We start from the raw sequence: 18,818 nt of genomic DNA on the forward strand, positions 1-18,818 counted from the left end.
GTTCATTCATGCTGTGGGACGGTTACTGAATTACTGTGTTTGTGTGTTTAGCGCTTCCTTATGTTGTTTTTTATAAATCGAACCAGCCATTCTGTGGTAAAACTCCGTTTTGTGCTGAGGCACCTCTTCTTCTCAGAGCAAACTGTAGTTTGAAAACAGCGGAAACCAATCAGTGGCTGAAGTGGATCACTGTATCTCCAGATGGTTCCCTGAGGAACATCACTTGTTGCAGAGAGGAATCCTCTCAGAGCTCCTCTGCTGCAGCTGCAGAACAGATGTTTGTCTCTATGATGCCCTCTGCTGCCTGCAGAGGGCGCTCTGCACGCTTCCAGCAGCTTAACGCAGCCACAGCCTCAGGTCACTTCTTCTGCACCACTCCATCTCCATCAGGCCTCCATCTTTTCTCCAGCTCTGTGTCCCGGGTCCAGACTGGTTCTGTGCTCTAGTATAAATTGTGTCGGTGAAGCTGCTGATCTACGGTCGTTACTGCCATGCTTATTATGAACACAGCCAAACGTCTCTGCTGAGGTCGAGCTGCAGGGCCCATCTGCCGCTGGCACCTGACCAGGTGTGTGTGCTGCCCAGGGCAACAGAGTGCAGGGGGAAGGAGGTTCATCCGTCTCTTCTCCGAGCCAAGTGGGTCATCCGTCTTCCAGTGAGCTCCACCCGTGAGTTCACATCCACCCCCAGCAGGAGAGGACTGTCAGATCTGTGTCAGTGCCATCGTGCACGCCCCTGGCAACGTGCACGCCCCTGGCTACGTGCACGCTCCCAGCAGCTCCAGGTCCAGCTGGCATCAGGCGCTGCAGTGCAGACTGTGTTTGATTCAAGGGTGTAGAGCACGGCTCGATTCTCAGGGTTCCTTCTTTTTGTTTTCACAGCACTGCGATTATTCTAGGATTTTTTTCCTTAAGGTTTGTACATTAAGCGTGAACGTGTCTGAGCGACACATTTACATGACATCCCTACAGGTGTCACACTGGAGCGGCGTCACACTAAGCGACGATAAGCGACACTGAGCAACGCTGAGCGATGCTAAGTGACACTAAGCAATGCTAAGCGACACTAAGTGACGCAGAGCGTCGCTAAGTGATGCTAAGCAACGCTGAGCGACGCTAAGTGACGCTAAGCAATGCTAAGCGACACTAAGTGACGCAGAGCGTCGCTAAGTGATGCTAAGCGACGCTAAGTGACGCTAAGCAATGCTAAGCGACACTAAGTGACGCAGAGCGTCGCTAAGTGATGCTAAGCGACGCTAAGTGACGCTAAGCAATGCTAAGCGACACTAAGTGACGCAGAGCATCGCTAAGTGATGCTAAGCGACGCTAAGTGACGCTAAGCAATGCTAAGCGACACTAAGTGACGCAGAGCGTCGCTAAGTGATGCTAAGCGACGCTGAGCGACGCTAAGTGACGCTAAGTGACGCAGAGCGTCGCTAAGTGATGCTAAGCGACGCTGAGCGACCCTGAGCGACACTAAGTGACGCAGAGCGTCGCTAAGTGTCGCTAAGCGACGCTAAGTGATGCTAAGCGACGCTAAGTGACACTAAGCAACGCTAAGTAACGCAGAGCGTCGCTAAGTGATGCTAAGCAACGCTGAGCGACGCTAAGTGACGCTAAGCAATGCTAAGCGACACTAAGTGACGCAGAGCGTCGCTAAGTGTCGCTAAGTGACGCTAAGTGACGCTAAGCAATGCTAAGCGACACTAAGTGACGCAGAGCGTCGCTAAGTGATGCTAAGCGACGCTGAGCGACGCTAAGTGACGCTAAGTGACGCAGAGCGTCGCTAAGTGATGCTAAGCGACGCTGAGCGACCCTGAGCGACACTAAGTGACGCAGAGCGTCGCTAAGTGTCGCTAAGCGACGCTAAGTGATGCTAAGCGACGCTAAGTGACACTAAGCAACGCTAAGTAACGCAGAGCGTCGCTAAGTGATGCTAAGCGATGCTGAGCGACACTAAGTGACACTAAGCAATGCTAAGCGACACTAAGCGACGCTAAGTGACGCAGAGCGTTGCTAAGTGACGCAGAGCGTCGCTAAGTGTCGCAGAGCGTCGCTAAGTGATGCTAAGTGACGCTAAACAATGCAAAGCGTCACTAAGCGACGCTAAGTGCTAGGAGGCAGGAGGTAGGAGTCAGGAGGTAGGAGCTAGGTGGCAGGAGCTAGGAGCTAGGAGGCAGGAGCTAGGAGGCAGAAGCTAGGAGGCAGGAGGGGACCTGGAGCCACGGCCAGATGCTGCACACTGCAAAGCATCAACCTGTCAGTCCTGTAACGTTGTGGTTCCAGGTTGGGTTCCTTCCCTCAGCAACTCGGGGAAAATAACCCCAACAACTGAAGACAAAGAGCCGATCAGCAGAAAAAGCCTGACTGTCCCACAGTTTGCTCCTCCACAAGCCTTTCACTACCTGGGTTAAACCAGTTTAACGGTTCCAGCTGCCCCTCAGACGCCGCTGATCCCTGACCTTCTCTACCAGACACCTGAGACACCTGTTTGCACCTGCAGGTAAGCTCCTGTCAGAAAGCTGCAAGGTTACCTGCACAGGTGCCTGCTCTGTTCCTGCCAGTCAGCGACCAGCTTCTGTCACAATCCTGACCAAAAAGGTTCCAGCCTGTGCCAGACGTGCCTATATGAGCTGCTGCCGGTACAAAATGTTTTCACACCTCTCCTACGGGTCACACGGGGAAGCTGGGCTGGCCTGCAGGACGCACCTGGATCAGCAGGGAGGACCGGTGCCTCCCATCCAGGTGAGGGCAGACTCAGACCAGATAGGCATAAAGGAAACTCTCAGAGTTAGTAGTACCAGTAAACAGGGAGAGGTAGTGTAGTTAGATAAGCTCTATTTTTATCTGTTTATACTTAACCCTGCAAACCATTTTAATGAAAGAAACAGATAACGTTCTACATTCTGTGCTTACATTCAGTTATTAGAGTCATTTTCATCACTGAGTTCTTTAATGGTTGTACATGGTCTTTGTGTTTGGTTTGTGAATTATTATTATTGCTTTTTAAAGGTGCCTTGGTGCAACTTAAACAACACCTTTGGACTAATTTTTCCTAGTCACTAAAATCCTTCCAGCTCAGATACCAGGCTGTGAAATAGAGGAATAGGAGCCATAAACGCGCAGTGGGCTGTGAAGGATAGCTGCTGCTAATGGCTACTCTGGATTACCTGAGAATACGCGCTGAAGCCTGCCAGACGCAGGAAAGTCAGACTGCTTAGAAGGAGCGCTGCTTTAGTTCAGCAGTAAATTAAAGGGGAGGGGCTTAACTGCTGTGACAAACACACTGCTAATAAAAAACATTTATTCAATAATATTAACAAGGAGGAGGGTCAGGGTGGCTGGAAACGCCTTACAGACAAAACTCAGGGCAGAATCCAGAGACTTTTCAGGCCTGGAAACGTTGGTTCTGTTGGTTCTGTTGGTCCGGTTCCTTCTGTCTGAGTGGAGGTTCCTCAGCATCAGACAGAAACAGGAAGTTCTGGCCGTGAGCTGCAGGCAGAGGGATGGTGGAGCGGGAGAACCCGGCAGCAGAACCGACCCGGAGCGAGCAGCAGCAGCTCGCCGCTCACACGGGCTCGCTCTTTGTGTGGCGCTTTAATAGGATATTGATCGACAGAGAGAGATTCGATTGGCTGCCAGTGAATTGTGTAATGGCTGCACAGCGCCAAGGTCACCGGCGGCGCGCGTGTTGGACTGCAGGCCCTCTCAGCGCGTGTTCTCTGCTCAGGGAGCAGCATCAGACGCTGCTGCTGGACCTGATCCAGGTGAGGCGCCACCTGGACCCGGGTCAGGGCTCGGTTCTGTCAGGTGGCAGGAAGTAAAGTCCCACAGAGCAGAGGAGGGGACGCCTGCCTCCCAGCTGGTTCCTCGGTGTGGAACAGACGTGCGGACCCTCTGGACTGACCCGGTCCACAGCAGCCGGTACCAGTCAGAACTTTAACGTGTGCATCCTGCAGGTCCAAACACACCTCTGCCTCTGTGTGAGCAGAGAGACAGCAGCTCGTCAACACAGCGTCCATTCTGCAGCTCAGAGTTCTCCTGGAGTGAACCATGAACACGAACTGGGTCAGTGAGAACAGAACCGTGGGTCAGCGTGAACAGAACCGTGGGTCTGAGTGAACAGAACCTTCAGAACCTCAGTCAGAACCTGGAGGGACGACGCTGCAGTCAGAGCTGCCCGGTTTCACTGGAGCTCTGTTACTCATCTTCATGAGCGGCGACACCGACGCTGCTGTCACGCTGTCACCCCCCCCCACACACACACACACACACACAGACACACACACACACAATAACACACACACACACACACAATAACACACACACACACCCAATAACACACACACACACACACACACACACACACACACACACACACACACACACACACACACACCATGCAGGCTCCTGCACTCTAATCCATAAGTGATTCTTTCAGAGCCGCATCGCTGCAAATGTGCTGACCCACGCAACACACACAAAAACAAAAGCTGTCCATGCATTTGTGTGTGTGTTATTGTTTGTGTGTGTTATTGTGTTATTGTGTGTGTGTGTTATTGTTTGTGTGTGTTATTGTGTTATTTTGTGTCTCAGCTTCAGGAGCAGCTGCAGGGACATCTCCTGTCTACATGGAGCTAAAGTGATCAAACCCTCTCCAGTTTAACTGGATCACTGTGTGAGCGCAGAAAGCTTCTGAAGTTTTGAAGCTGCTTCAATGTGACAAAGTTATCATGAACTTTTTGCTTGTTTTAAAGCAACACAACTGGTGGTCAGCAGCTCTGAGACACAACGGAGTGCCTCAAGACCGTGTACCTAGACCACTAGACTTTATATTTGGCCCAAAACAGTTTATCTTTTTCAGACTTTCATTAAGCATCCCTGCCTTTGCTGGAAGAGCTACAACAACAACAACAACAAGAAGAAGAAGAGACTAAGAAGAAGAAGAAGAAGAAGAATAATAATAAGAAGAAGAATAACAAGAACAAGAACAACAACAACAACAACAGAAGAAGAAGAAGAGGAAGACGACGAAGAAGAAGAACCAGAAGAAGAGGAGAAGAAGAAGAACAACAAGAGAGAAGAGAAGAAGAAGAAGAAGAAGAAGAAAGAAGAAGAAGAAGAAGAAGAAGAAGAGAATGAAGAAGAAACAACAACAACAACAGCAAGAAGGAGAAGAATAGGAAGGACGAGAAGAAGAAGAACAAGAAGAAGAGGAGAAGTAAGAAGAACAACAAGAAGAGAAGAGAAGGAAGAAGAAGAAGAAGAAGAAGAAGAAGCAGAAGAAGAAGAATAGAAGAAGAAGAACAACAACAACAACAACAACAACAAGAAGAAGAAGAAGAGGAAGACGACGAAGAAGAATGAACAAGAAAGAAGGAAAGAATAATAACATACAAGAATATAGAAGAAGTAATAACAATAATAATAATAATAATAATTATTATTATTATTATTATTATTATTATTATTATTATTATAACGGTAATAATAATAACAATAATATAATAATAATAATAATAATAATAATAATAATAATAATAATAATAATAATAATAATAATAATAATAATAATATTTGTGTACGGTCATTAACTTGGAACCAATCACAGGACGTCCATCAGATCAGCTGTCAGTAACTGACCAATGAGAGTGAAGAAGAGAAGGAAAGCGCTGGACTCACTCTGAGAGACCCGGACGAGCTCGGCCACGGTGAAAACTCCAGGTGTGACGAAGCTGTCCTGGAATCCCAGGTGACCTGTGGAGGAGCAGAGGACACTGAGTCAGGACCAGGCAGAGCAGCAGGGAAGCTGGAAGCAGGAGATCCAGTCGCATCGGCTGACGGCTCTTCAGCTCAGGAGGAAAAACCTTCCTTTAGTTTCTTTCCACAGCACCAAACTAAAACTAATGTCACCTCAACGACCGTTAAAGGCACACAACACCCTGAATGACTGAATTCACTACAGTACAATCCAGAAACACAGTTTAGGACCATCAACAATGAAATGAAGCAGTCAGAAGATCGTGTAAGACGGTGAAATAATCTCATTATCTGTGGAACTTCATCCACAACAACTTTACTGGTTAACCAAATTAACTCTGTTAGTAGTTCTCCACAGGGCATTTCACTACCTGTGAAATATTTATTCAGTTTTTCACCCATGAGCTTTCTGTTAGAACTCTGGGACCTGTTCCTTACCCCCCCCCCTGTTTGTTTTAAAGTATCTCTATATTCTTTTCCTGGCTTTCTGTGGCACCGGTGGCCCTGCAGGTTTCTCTGTCTCTACTCTCTGATGCTGCAGAGCATTAAATCAGCTTTTCTTCATTGGACTTTATACCTGCTAAGGTGTTTAAAGAGGTTTTTATACCACTGGGCCGTGTGTTCTCTGTTTTATCAACAGCGTCCTGCTATGCAGATGACGTGATGAAGAGGACCGGTAGGCTCCGCCCACACCATATATCTTAACTCTTAGCTCCTCCCCTCTCTAAGAACGCCTCTGAGTCAGGCTAGCTAGCTGCTGGTGAGCGTGTCTGTCAGCTAAGCCCTCATTTAAAGTACTAGCGTCTGGCTTTTGTGGTTCTGGATGAGCACAACGCTATCGCGAGTGAAGCAGAGTCCATCAGGTGGAGCTGGAGCTCCATGGCCATGATCCAGACCTACCAGGTAATGTGCTTAGCTCAGCTTGGAGCCCAAACCCTGCCAGACAGCCCGCTGTTAGCACCTACAGTTTTGGTAAAAACCACGCTGTGTTACCGGTGCGCTGAACGCTGCGGTCAGACCTGAAGCCGCGGCGCCTGAGGGAGGCGACACCAGCAGCCCTCCCAGAAACAGGGACCTGCATCCTAACGGGTCTGGGAGTCTGGGTTTTAGTAGCCAGCTCCGTCAGAAGAGCTGACGGTCAGAAGGTGCTAACAAGCTAACGTCTCAGATCACAGAGCAAACAGGTTTCCTGCGGCCGCGCTCCGTTTCTATGAGACGCTCACTGCTGCTGGCCGGGTTAAAGCTTAAAGTGGCTGCTGACGACGTGGATCACAGAAACCTACGGATAACGGCTTGGTGAGGGCGTGGTCCTCAGGTGAGGGCGCGGTCCTCAGGTGAGGGTCGGCGGTCCTCGGGTGAGTTCAAGCGCTGATTTAACGTAGCTGGTCTAAGTTTCATTATCTGCACTTCACCAGCAGCCAAAACTTGACACTTCTGTTCTGCTTTGCTTTTATTTTCCTTTATTCTACTTTGTATTTCTTGCACTGCTGGAAAGTGCTTCGTCTCAGAGGCAGCTGCTGTAAAGCGCCGTACAAACGCAGTTTGATTGGTGGATTGATAATGAAGTCCAGATGCTTCCTGACTTTGCAGCGTTCCCTGACAGTTCCTGGTTGCTGAGACTTCCTACGCAGAATGAGAAACACGTTTTTCCTGCTCTCAAGGAAAAACGTGTTTCTCATTCTGCAGGACCGGAGAACCCAAACGGCAGCAGGCGGTTCTGGGTGAGGCCATGGGCCAGGTAATACGCTGATGTCAGCAGGAGCAGCCAATCAGCAGCCAGCATCTGCACCACATGTGCCGTCACAGCTGCAAAGATGGCTGCTTCATTCCGGCTGTGGGCAGAGGCTCAGACGCGTTCACAGCTTTACCGTCAATCACGATGGGTGGTGTCACCTGGGCCTAAAACAGGAGGGTGGTGTAGGTCCTGGTTCTGGTTCCTTACCTTTCTCACCACTGGGGGGAATTTCATTTATGTTCTGATTACAGCAAAGGCATGTATGGCTTATTTAAGCTCAAGTTGTTGCTGCTGATTAGAAGGTTTATTCTACATGGAAGTGGAAGATAAATGGACGTTGCAAAGGAAATAAATCACTCTTCTGATTATAGGAGAAAACGGACATTTGTGCTGTGAACTTTGATTGATACGCACATAAAGACAAAGACAGCTAACAAATATTTATCAGCCAGTAACGTCAAAGTAAAGGACTACAGGTCACATGTTTCCTCGCTGATAGAGCAGAAGTTCATCTGAAGAGCTTCTGGGAGCAGATCTTACAGACGGTTCTGCAGAACTGCCATCCATCAACAGCTGAGAGAACAGGAAGAGGAGCAGAGCCAGAACCAGGACCCGCAGTGAGGAAGAAAAAGCCTCGCTTTCCCCGGCAGCATAATCACTCTCAGCTGTGGCTGACGGCACGTAGCTGAACCCGGGTCAAGGTCCCACACACACACACACACACACACACACACACACACACACACACACACACACACACACACACACGCACACACACACACACACACACACACACACACACACACACACACACAACCAGGAGGAAATCCGTCACACGCACAGAGATCTGCTCAGGAATGTGGGATCAGAACGGCAAACATGTCTGTAGTAACATGGACGTATCTGCATTGTTATTCCAGCTTTTAACTTTTTGTTCTCTGTCATTTTCTCTTCATAGAAGGTACACCTGGTCTGGTGTTCTGTTAGCTGTGACATCATCAGGGGAGGCAGATCATCCTCTATTACCATCTAACATAGAAAGTACTCCTGGGTCAATGTGAGCTTCTGAGCTTTCTGTGTCTCTGCTCTGTCTTCTCTAACATAGAAAGTACTCCTGGGTCAATGTGAGCTTCTGAGCTTTCTGTGTCTCTGCTCTGTCTTCTCTAAGCCCCAGTGGGTGGAGGCAGATGAGCGTTCACACTGAGCCTGGTTCTGGTTCTGCTGGAGGTTCTCCTCCCTGTTAAAGGGGAGTTTTCCTCTCCACTGTCGCTTCATGCATGCTCAGTATGAGGGATTGCTGCAAAGCCATCAACAATGCAGACGACTGTCCACTGTGGCTCTACGCTCTTTCAGGAGGAGTGAATGCTGCTTGGAGAGACTTGATGCAACCTGCTGGGTTTCCTTAGAGAGGAAACTTTCTCACCAACCTGGAGGATCTGATGGAGGCTGACTTTGGAAAGAACCTTGATGAGATGATGGGATGTGAGAAAATAAATAAAACTGAACTGAATTACCATTTGTGTCTATAGTAACGTGTGTATACAGATTTCTTTGTGTCAGTAAGTAACTTCTCATCAGAGCAGACAAAAGTCGCATGTGGGGTTCCCCAAGGTTCCATCCTGGGAACCCTTCTGTTCTATATCTATACGCTCCCACTAGCTGAGATTATAACAAGTAATCAGATTATCTACCATCACTATGCAGAAGATGCTCAGCTCTACATCACCAGGTGAGTCTGAACCATCCATGCACTGAAAGGATGCTTAGAACAAATCAATGCATGGAGGCACCAAAACGTTCTCCAGCTGAACAGAAACAAAACTGAAGTAATTATCTTTGGACCTAAAGAGGAACGAACCAGAGTCAGCAGCTAGGAACCACTGATCAGGCCTGAAACCTGGGAGTAGTGATGGACTCACACCTGAACCTCCATCTGAAGACAAAGTGGACCTTCTAGAACCTGGAGAACATTTCCAGGATTAAAGGACTGATGTCTCAGCAGGATCTGGAGAAACTAATCCATGTTTATCTTTAGTAGATCTGATCACTGAGCACATGGACCCGGTTCTGAAGTCCTCACTAAGACTAAGAACGTAGAGAACATGGACCCGGTTCTGAAGTCCTCACTAAGACTAAGAACGTAGAGAACATGGACCCGGTTCTGAAGTCCTCACTAAGACTAAGAACGTAGAGAACATGGACCCGGTTCTGAAGTCCTCACTAAGACTAAGAACGTAGAGAACATGGACCCGGTTCTGAAGTCCTCACTAAGACTAAGAACGTAGAGAACATGGACCCGGTTCTGAAGTCCTCACTAAGACTAAGAACGTAGAGAACATGGACCCGGTTCTGAAGTCCTCACTAAGACTAAGAACGTAGAGAACATGGACCCGGTTCTGAAGTCCTCACTAAGACTAAGAACGTAGAGAACATGGACCCGGTTCTGAAGTCCTCACTAAGACTAAGAACGTAGAGAACATGGACCCGGTTCTGAAGTCCTCACTAAGACTAAGAACGTAGAGAACATGAACCCGGTTCTGAAGTCCTCACTAAGACTAAGAACGTAGAGAACATGGACCCGGTTCTGAAGTCCTTCCACTAAGACTAAGAACGTAGAGAACATGGACCCGGTTCTGAAGTCCTCACTAAGACTAAGAACGTAGAGAACATGGACCCAGTTCTGAAGTCCTCACTGAGACTAAGAACGTAGAGAACATGGACCCGGTTCTGAAGTCCTCACTAAGACTAAGAACGTAGAGAACATGGACCCGGTTCTGAAGTCCTCACTAAGACTAAGAACGTAGAGAACATGGACCCGGTTCTGAAGTCCTCACTAAGACTAAGAACGTAGAGAACATGGACCCGGTTCTGAAGTCCTTCCACTAAAACTAAGAACGTAGAGAACATGGACCCGGTTCTGAAGTCCTCACTAAGACTAAGAACGTAGAGAACATGGACCCAGTTCTGAAGTCCTCACTAAGACTAAGAACGTAGAGAACATGGACCCAGTTCTGAAGTCCTCACTAAGACTAAGAACGTAGAGAACATGGACCCGGTTCTGAAGTCCTTCCACTAAAACTAAGAACGTAGAGAACATGGACCCGGTTCTGAAGTCCTCACTAAGACTAAGAACGTAGAGAACATGGACCCAGTTCTGAAGTCCTCACTAAGACTAAGAACGTAGAGAACATGGACCCAGTTCTGAAGTCCTCACTAAGACTAAGAACGTAGAGAACATGGACCCGGTTCTGAAGTCCTTCCACTAAGACTAAGAACGTAGAGAACATGGACCCGGTTCTGAAGTCCTCACTAAGACTAAGAACGTAGAGAACATGGACCCGGTTCTGAAGTCCTCACTAAGACTAAGAACGTAGAGAACCTGGACCCGGTTCTGAAGTCCTCACTAAGACTAAGAACGTAGAGAACATGGACCCGGTTCTGAAGTCCTTCCACTAAGACTAAGAACGTAGAGAACATGCAGGTAAACTGGATCTAGCAACACGTGTCTATAGCAGCGTGCTGATGTGGCGTGACTCACCGTTCTCTGGCTGCTCCTTGATGTCTGATTCGCTGGCCTGATTGGGGCTTTCTGATTGGCTGGTTTCTGGAGGGAAACAGAAAGAGACAAGAGGAGCTGTGAGACAAACAGCAGCCGGATGGTTTCAGTTCTCTGACCAGCAGCAGTAGAACCAACAACCTGGTTCTGCTCTCATCTTCAGCAGCAGGACCAGAACCTGATCCAGAACCAAGGCCACAGACTATCTGCTGACCAACTGTGGAAATAATGAAGGTTCCATCTTGGTTACTGTTCTTTTTACCCTTTTTATTAAAGCTCCTCTTTATGCCGATGATGGTATGATTTAGCCCGTAAAGCCCGACTTAATCCGGCTCTAGACTGTTCTCCATCTGTTACAGACGCTCGTTCTCTGAGCTTCACAGCATTTAGTCCTTAGAAGGAGATGAAAATAGATAAAGTCTCCTCTGACAAAGAGTATAGTGGTTGGTAAATGGCGTTTACCGCACCCAGAATGCATCAGTGGTTCCCCCCCTGACGGTGGTGAGCTCTGCTGGCAGCCACAGCTGCCCTGGCCCAGACTGACGGAGGAGGCCACAGTTCAGACCCTCTGACCACCGCCTGCAGCGGTCAGAGCGGGGGATTGAACCGGCAACCTGCCAGTTTCAGGACGAACCCCCATCTCCTGTTACTGGTTGGCGACAGGCTGTCCATGTGGAAATTCTGTTGAAAAAACTTGAAGCCCAATAAGTGAAACTCTTCCTGAATGAGTCGACCTGGTCTGCATGACGCAGCTTCCTCTGCTCTTCCTCTGCTCTTCCTCAGCTTCCTCTGCTCTTCCTCAGCTTCCTCTGCTCTTCCTCAGCTTCCTCTGCTCTTCCTCACAACACCTGATGATCGGACCGAAATGTATTCAGATTAAAAACCAAGAACATTTGGATTGAACCGTTTAGACACAATCAGCTGAAACGTGCAGCAGAGCCGTCAGTCAGAAGGTCAGACCCATAAGATTTAATGTCGCTACCAGAAGCCAGTGGCTGACAGGGAGGTCCAGCTTAGTGCATCATTCACACCCTTTTATTTCTAGAGCACGTTCAAAGCAACACAGAAGCTGACCAGAGAGCTGCACAAAGAACAAATACATAAAATATATGCAGAAAACTCACTATGATGTAAACAAACAGAAAACAAAACTACAAGTACAACTGAAACACAGAAAAAACTCCCTCTGGGTTAAAGGCAAAGAAAAAAGTGTTTTCAGACGATGGAGCCTCACCAGGCTGGGTCTCCTCTGCACTTCTAGAGACTTTGGGTCAGATAAAGCTCCTGGTAGCGGATCTAAGAACACACACAGGTATGTAAGGATGGAGCGGCTCAGATAAACAGGAAGGGCCCATCTGGTTCTTAAAAGCAGATAAAGGAATTTAAAACGGATTCTAAACTTAACAAGCAGCCAGTGGAGGGATGCTATGACTGGAGTTATCATCCAGTGCAGAACCAGAACCAGAACCAGAACCAGAACCACGCAGTCAACAGGAGGCTTGGATTAAAGTCCCACAGCTGGAACCCAGCGCTCCACACTTTAACCCTCTGATCCAAACCCCTCCATGAAGCGAGTCCATTTCTGAACCCGGGTTCTGACCGGCGTACCGGGTGACCAGAGTGGACCGTCCCACTACAGGAGATCTGTTCCAGTGTGTTCTCAGCAGAACCGAAACAGCTGAGAAGTTCTGCAGGAGCCTCTGGACCGCACACTGGCAGCTTCATCAGCAGAACCACAGCCGACCCGCTTGTTCAGTGGGAAAGAATCACTGACCCACACCTGAACCATTCCAGGAACTGAGTCTGAAGAAGATTCAGCGGTTCCTTTCTGAGTCTGAAGAAGATTCAGCGGTTCCTTTCTGAGTCTGAAGATGATTCAGCGGTTCCTTTCTGAGTCTGAAAAAGAATCAGCGGTTCCTTTCTGAGTCTGAAGAAGATTCAGTGGTTCCTTTCTGAGTCTGAGAAGAATCAGCGGTTCCTTTCTGAGTCTGAAGAAGATTCAGCGGTTCCTTTCTGAGTCTGAAGAAGATTCAGCGGTTCCTTTCTGAGTCTGAAGAAGATTCAGCGTTTCCTTTCTGAGTCTGAAGAAGATTCAGCGGTTCCTTTCTGAGTCTGAAGAAGAATCAGCGGTTCCTTTCTGAGTCTGAAGAAGATTCAGCGGTTCCTTTCTGAGTCTGAAGAAGAATCAGCGGTTCCTTTCTGAGTCTGAAGAAGAATCAGCGGTTCCTTTCTGAGTCTGAAGAAGAATCAGCGGTTCCTTTCTGAGTCTGAAGAAGATTCAGCGGTTCCTTTCTGAGTCTGAAGAAGATTCAGCGGTTCCTTTCTGAGTCTGAAGAAGATTCAACGGTTCCTTTCTGAGTCTGAAGAAGAATCAGCGGTTCCTTTCTGAGTCTGAAGAAGAACCAGCGGTTCCTTTCTGAGTCTGAAGAAGATTCAGCGGTTCCTTTCTGAGTCTGAAGAAGATTCAGTGGTTCCTTTCTGAGTCTGAGAAGAATCAGCGGTTCCTTTCTGAGTCTGAAGAAGATTCAGCGGTTCCTTTCTGAGTCTGAAGAAGATTCAGCGGTTCCTTTCTGAGTCTGAGAAGATTCAGCGGTTCCTTTCTGAGTCTGAAGAAGATTCAGCGGTTCCTTTCTGAGTCTGAAGAAGATTCAGTGGTTCCTTTCTGAGTCTGAAGAAGATTCAGTGGTTCCTTTCTGAGTCTGAAGAAGATTCAGCGGTTCCTTTCTGAGTCTGAAGAAGATTCAGCGGTTCCTTTCTGAGTCTGAAGAAGATTCAGCGGTTCCTTTCTGAGTCTGAAGAAGATTCAGTGGTTCCTTTCTGAGTCTGAAGAAGATTCAGCAGTTCCTTTCTGAGTCTGAAGAAGATTCAGTGGTTCCTTTCTGAGTCTGAAGAAGATTCAGCGGTTCCTTTCTGAGTCTGAAGAAGATTCAGCGGTTCCTTTCTGAGTCTGAAGAAGATTCAGTGGTTCCTTTCTGAGTCTGAAGAAGATTCAGCAGTTCCTTTCTGAGTCTGAAGAAGATTCAGTGGTTCCTTTCTGAGTCTGAAGGAGAATCAGCGGTTCCTTTCTGAGTCTGAAGAAGATTCAGCGGTTCTTTCTGAGTCTGAAGAAGATTCAGCGGTTCCTTTCTGAGTCTGAAGAAGAATCAGCGGTTCTTATTTGTCCATGAAGAGGAACCAGGAAGAGGATTTCTGCAGAGAAAAGTTTCAGGGCAGAACATGCAGGATAAATCAGCTCTGCTTGCAGCGAGCAGCTCCGCTCCTGAAAATGATTTAACAGCGCGGCATCGATCGGCTGTGCTGCAGATAAAATACTGGAGGAGAAAGAAATATTAGCCCTGGTGCTCCTGCAGCTGTGACTCGGGGGGGCTGAGGGCTGCAGGGGGGGGGGGTCTCTGGTTCCCACAGACCAGGAGGAACTGGCCTGCTCCCTACTTTTAATGTCCCTAATCCTGTAATTACAGAGGATCACCACCAGGCTGCGTGCTTTGTTTAAACTCCCAGCTCTGCCCCCCCCTCCCCCCCCCAGCAGGGACAAAGTGCAGCATTTATCAGCCTTGTTTTGCATGCCGCTCACCGTGTCATCCTGCTTCAGCAGCTTAAAACAAAGAGCATCAGCCGGAAACCAAGGCAACGGGGGGGGGGGGGGGATGGGTGCTGGGGGCATTTTCACACCCCCCCCCCCCCCCCCCCCCACCCACTCCACACACACACTCTCCTCATTCATCAGTCAGCAGGTTAATTAAATATGCTAATAAGGCGTGGGAGCAGACCGGACTGTCTGCCTACACCACCCAACCAGCGGGGGGGTCTGGGGAGGGGGTGGGGTTGTGGGGGGGGGGGGTTCTTGGTGTTTCCAACACAGACCCTCAACCATCTGCAGACATGGCATCACGTGTCCATTCCACCAATTAACCAGGAAAACCAGCGGAACAGGCAGAATTAATCAGTGTTTAATCCCTTTCCTGAAGTCTGCACAGCTCAGGCCCAGATGGATCAGAGCAGAACCTCAGGAACCCTGATCAGGAACCCTGATCTGACTGAGACGACCCATGACATGTGGTTTTGCTTCAATTATAGCTTTAAATTCTCTTCCACCTGTAAGCCGGGGACCAGACCAGCTTCTGTTGGATGAGGGGAAAGTTGCTGATGGAGCCCAGCTGTGAAAGCTCAGCAGGTCTCAGTTTGTGATGCTGATCTTCATGAGGAGAAGAACCAGAAACAAACTGAGGAACTCATCTGAAGTGGTCAGAAACACCAACCACGTTCTGGTTCTGGCACAATTAAGGATCATCTCATCCTGCCAGACCGTTCCCGGTGCTGAAAAGGCTGTTCAGAACCTGGAAGGTTCTCCATGTCTGAGGAGAACCATTAAACCAGCACCGGGAAAATGCCTCAGGCGCTCGTCTCTGATTGGCTGCCCTCTCAGCCCTGCAGACAAACCAACTAATCACAGAGGAGGTTCACTAAATTATTCAAATTTTAATTCAATTCAATTGTATTTATATAGCTCCAGTTCACAACACAGATCCTCCAAGTTTCCTCTCTAAGGAAACCCAGCAGGTTGCATCAAGTCTCTCCAAGCAGCATTCACTCCTCCTGAAAGAGAGAGAGAAATAGACCCTGATGTCCTCCAGCAGCCTAAGCCTATAGCAGCATAACTATAGAGATAGCTCAGGGTAACATGAGCCACTCTGACTAGAAGCTTTGTCACAAAGGAAAGTTTTAAGCCTAGTCTTAAAAGTAGACGGGGTGTCTGCCTCACGGACCAAAACTGGGAGTTGGTTCCACAGGAGAGGAGCCTGATAGCTAAAGGATCTGCCTCCCATTCTACTTTTAGAGACTCTAGGAACCACCAGCAGACCTGCAGTCTGAGAGTGAAGTGCTCTGTTAGGAACATACGGGGTAATCAGAGCTCTGATATATGATGGAGTTTGATTATTAAGGGCTTTATACGTTAGAAGGAGAATTTTAAATTCTATTCTTGATTTAACAGGAAGCCAATGAAGGGAAGCTAAAATTGGAGAAATATGATTTCTCTTGTGAGAGAAAGCTTTTCTCCCAGTCTGGTGTTCCTGTTCCATCGCTGAAAAACTCTCATTCAAAGAAACTTTGAAGAACCTTACAGAACTTCATCCATCTGAGTGTTTTACCTTTTATCAATCCAGACGTTTTCCTGAAACAAGTCCAACGTGTGGCGCATGCACTAAGCCTGGAGAAAAGGTTCTGGTTCTCCAGCAGGAGCAGGTTCTGGTTCTCCAGCAGGAGCAGGTTCTGGTTCTCCAGCAGGAGCAGGTTCTGGTTCTCCAGCAGGAACAGGTTCTGGTTCTCCAGCCTGTGTTTTTCTGTTTCCTGGCAGGCCTGCAGGCCTAACCGTCTCACCGTCTGACCGCTAAGCTACGCTATGCTTACTGCCTCCATTTCAGCGCTATCAGCAGCCGCCATTTTGCCCCCCCCCCTCAGACAGTTGCAGAGTGAGCGTTTCAATCCGTTCATTACATTTAAACAGAAAAGAGGGAAACAGACGAAGCTTTGTGTCCGGCAGACGCTGCTGCCAACGAGACGCTTCGTCCCTGCAGCCGACATCTTTGTTGGACCGGCGAGCCGCCGCCGCTGCCAAGGAGCCGCTGCCAACGGCAACGCACACACACACAATAACACACAATAACACACACACGCACACACACACAATAACACACACACACACACAATAACACACACACAATAACACACAATAACACACACACACACACACACAATAACACACAATAACACACACACACTGATATCTTCATGTTTTCAGTCTCACACACCAACGTTTTCTGTCACACAGTAACACCAGGGACCTGCTCCGCCCCTTTGTGTTTGGGAGGGGGGGGGGGGGGAGTTGGGGGGGGGGGGGGGGTCTGGCAGCCATGTTAAAGCTTTGGCAACCATTTTGGAGCCGCTGTTTGTTTTCTTGAAGCCACTCGGCGGTTTCTGCCACAACAAAGGAGCTCCCGCCTTCGCTGGCTGCACACGTTCTGTTGGCCGACACGTTCTCCAGACCCTCCAGAGCAGAACAGTGAACAGTGAAAGACCTCCCAGTTTACTCCCAGATTACTGTAGCTTCTGTAAGCTGGGACGTGGCTGACCTCTGACCTTTGCATGACGGACATGGCCCAACTGACTGTTAGCATATTATTTGTATTATTATTTGTTTTCATCAGCAGAGAACCTTTTTATCTGGAGGCTCACCCTGGGCTCACCAGCTGGACTCCATCAGAACCACCAGGCTCTGGTTCTGAAGCGGTTCCACCGTTGATTCTGATGGGTCAGAACCGAAGGGACTCACAGGAATGCCCAGAAGGTGTTAAAAGCCCGGTGTTGAGGATGAAAACATGAGATCAGGATAAATCAGGATAAATATTCTTCCAGGGTTCTACCCAGACAGAATCAAAGCGACCCGATGCTGAAGATACGTCTACCTGACATCAACTGTCCAGAACCACAGAGTCTTCCTTCATTGTTCATCAAAGCTTCAGAACAAAACCAAAGATATAATCAGTCAAGTTTCATCAGGTCAGAAGTTTGAAATCATTAAGTTAGAAGAGCCCAAAAACTGGGCTTCAACAGACTCCAACTCCCATAATGCCTTGTGTCATATGTCATCATTCTGTGAATCAATGAGCCGATGAGTTATTGATGACATTTAAAAAGACTCAAATATAAAAGTTTCATCTTCCATGTTGTGACCTTGACTTCTTCTCCCCTCAGGTGGTTCCTCCTGTTGTTCCTCCCTCCATCATCCTCCTCTTCCTCTCTTTCACTCGCTCTCTCTCTCATCTGCAGTCTGATCAATGCTGATAAATTATTGATCACTGAGAGATGCTGAATATCGAGAACAGACCAGCAGCCAATCAGATCGCAGTTCTCACTGTTTCCTTAAAGATCTGCATGGATGATGGAGGGATGGAAGGATGATGGAGGGATGATGGATGGAGGGATGAGGGATGATGGAGGGATGGATGAAGGGAGGATGGAGGGATGATGGATGGAGGAATGGAAGGATGATGGAGGGATGAGGGATGATGGAGGGATGATGGATGGAGGGATGAGGGATGATGGAGGGATGGATGAAGGGAGGATGGAGGGATGATGGATGGAGGGATGGAAGGATGATGGATGGAGGGATGGATGGATGATGGATGGATGTGACAGAAATTTTGCTTTTCGTCTCTTTTCGTCTCTTTTCGTCTCTTTTCGTCTCTTTTCGTCTCTTTTCCCCCTGACCCTGACCGGACTCCAGCATCCAGAATCAGTTTATGTCACCATGTCACCATGACAACATCGTGGTGAGAGATTTACACACACACTCAACTCAGAAGCCACGTGGCCATGTGATCGCTGCCAGCCAATGAGCAGCAGTGGTGACGGGTCTGATTTAAATGGACCAGACGGAAGCTGCAGAACTGCTTTTAATTATGCAATCAATAAAAACAGGTTTTAGTTCAACAGATCCAGGTCAGAAGTAGCAAAATGAAGGAGACACCAGCAGATTCAGGATCTGCACGACATCCACGACATTTCTAAACTCCTGCTGGTCAAGCTGATCCACGCCGACACTGATCCATCGTGTCAGCGTCATTCTTGGCTCTGTGGTCGCGTGTTGCTGCAGGTTCTACTCTGGAAATCTGAAGGTTTAGTGAGGTGTTTCAGATTTAGAAACAGTTTAGAACATGTGGGCGGAGCCTAGCTAACTGCGCTGTCATTGGGCGGCCTGCAGCTGCAG

At 48.3% G+C, this 18,818-nt stretch overlaps 1 protein-coding gene across 6 annotated transcripts in view; it reads right to left on the reverse strand.

Annotated features, from left to right (window-relative positions):
* Positions 1-18,818, reverse strand: part of LOC105933249 (nuclear factor I/A) — a 98,103-nt gene that overhangs the window by 26,194 nt on the left and 53,091 nt on the right. For all 6 annotated transcript variants that reach the window (XM_036131767.1, XM_036131766.1, XM_036131769.1 and 3 more), the window contains exons 3-4: positions 11,033-11,098; positions 5,682-5,756 (exon numbers count right to left, since the gene is read on the reverse strand). In XM_036131767.1, coding sequence (XP_035987660.1) covers positions 5,682-5,756; positions 11,033-11,098 — 141 coding nt within the window. The remainder of the gene's footprint in view (positions 1-5,681; positions 5,757-11,032; positions 11,099-18,818) is intronic.

The sequence above is a fragment of the Fundulus heteroclitus genome, unplaced genomic scaffold, assembly GCF_011125445.2.
Source record: "Fundulus heteroclitus isolate FHET01 unplaced genomic scaffold, MU-UCD_Fhet_4.1 scaffold_46, whole genome shotgun sequence".
Lineage (NCBI taxonomy): Eukaryota > Metazoa > Chordata > Actinopteri > Cyprinodontiformes > Fundulidae > Fundulus > Fundulus heteroclitus.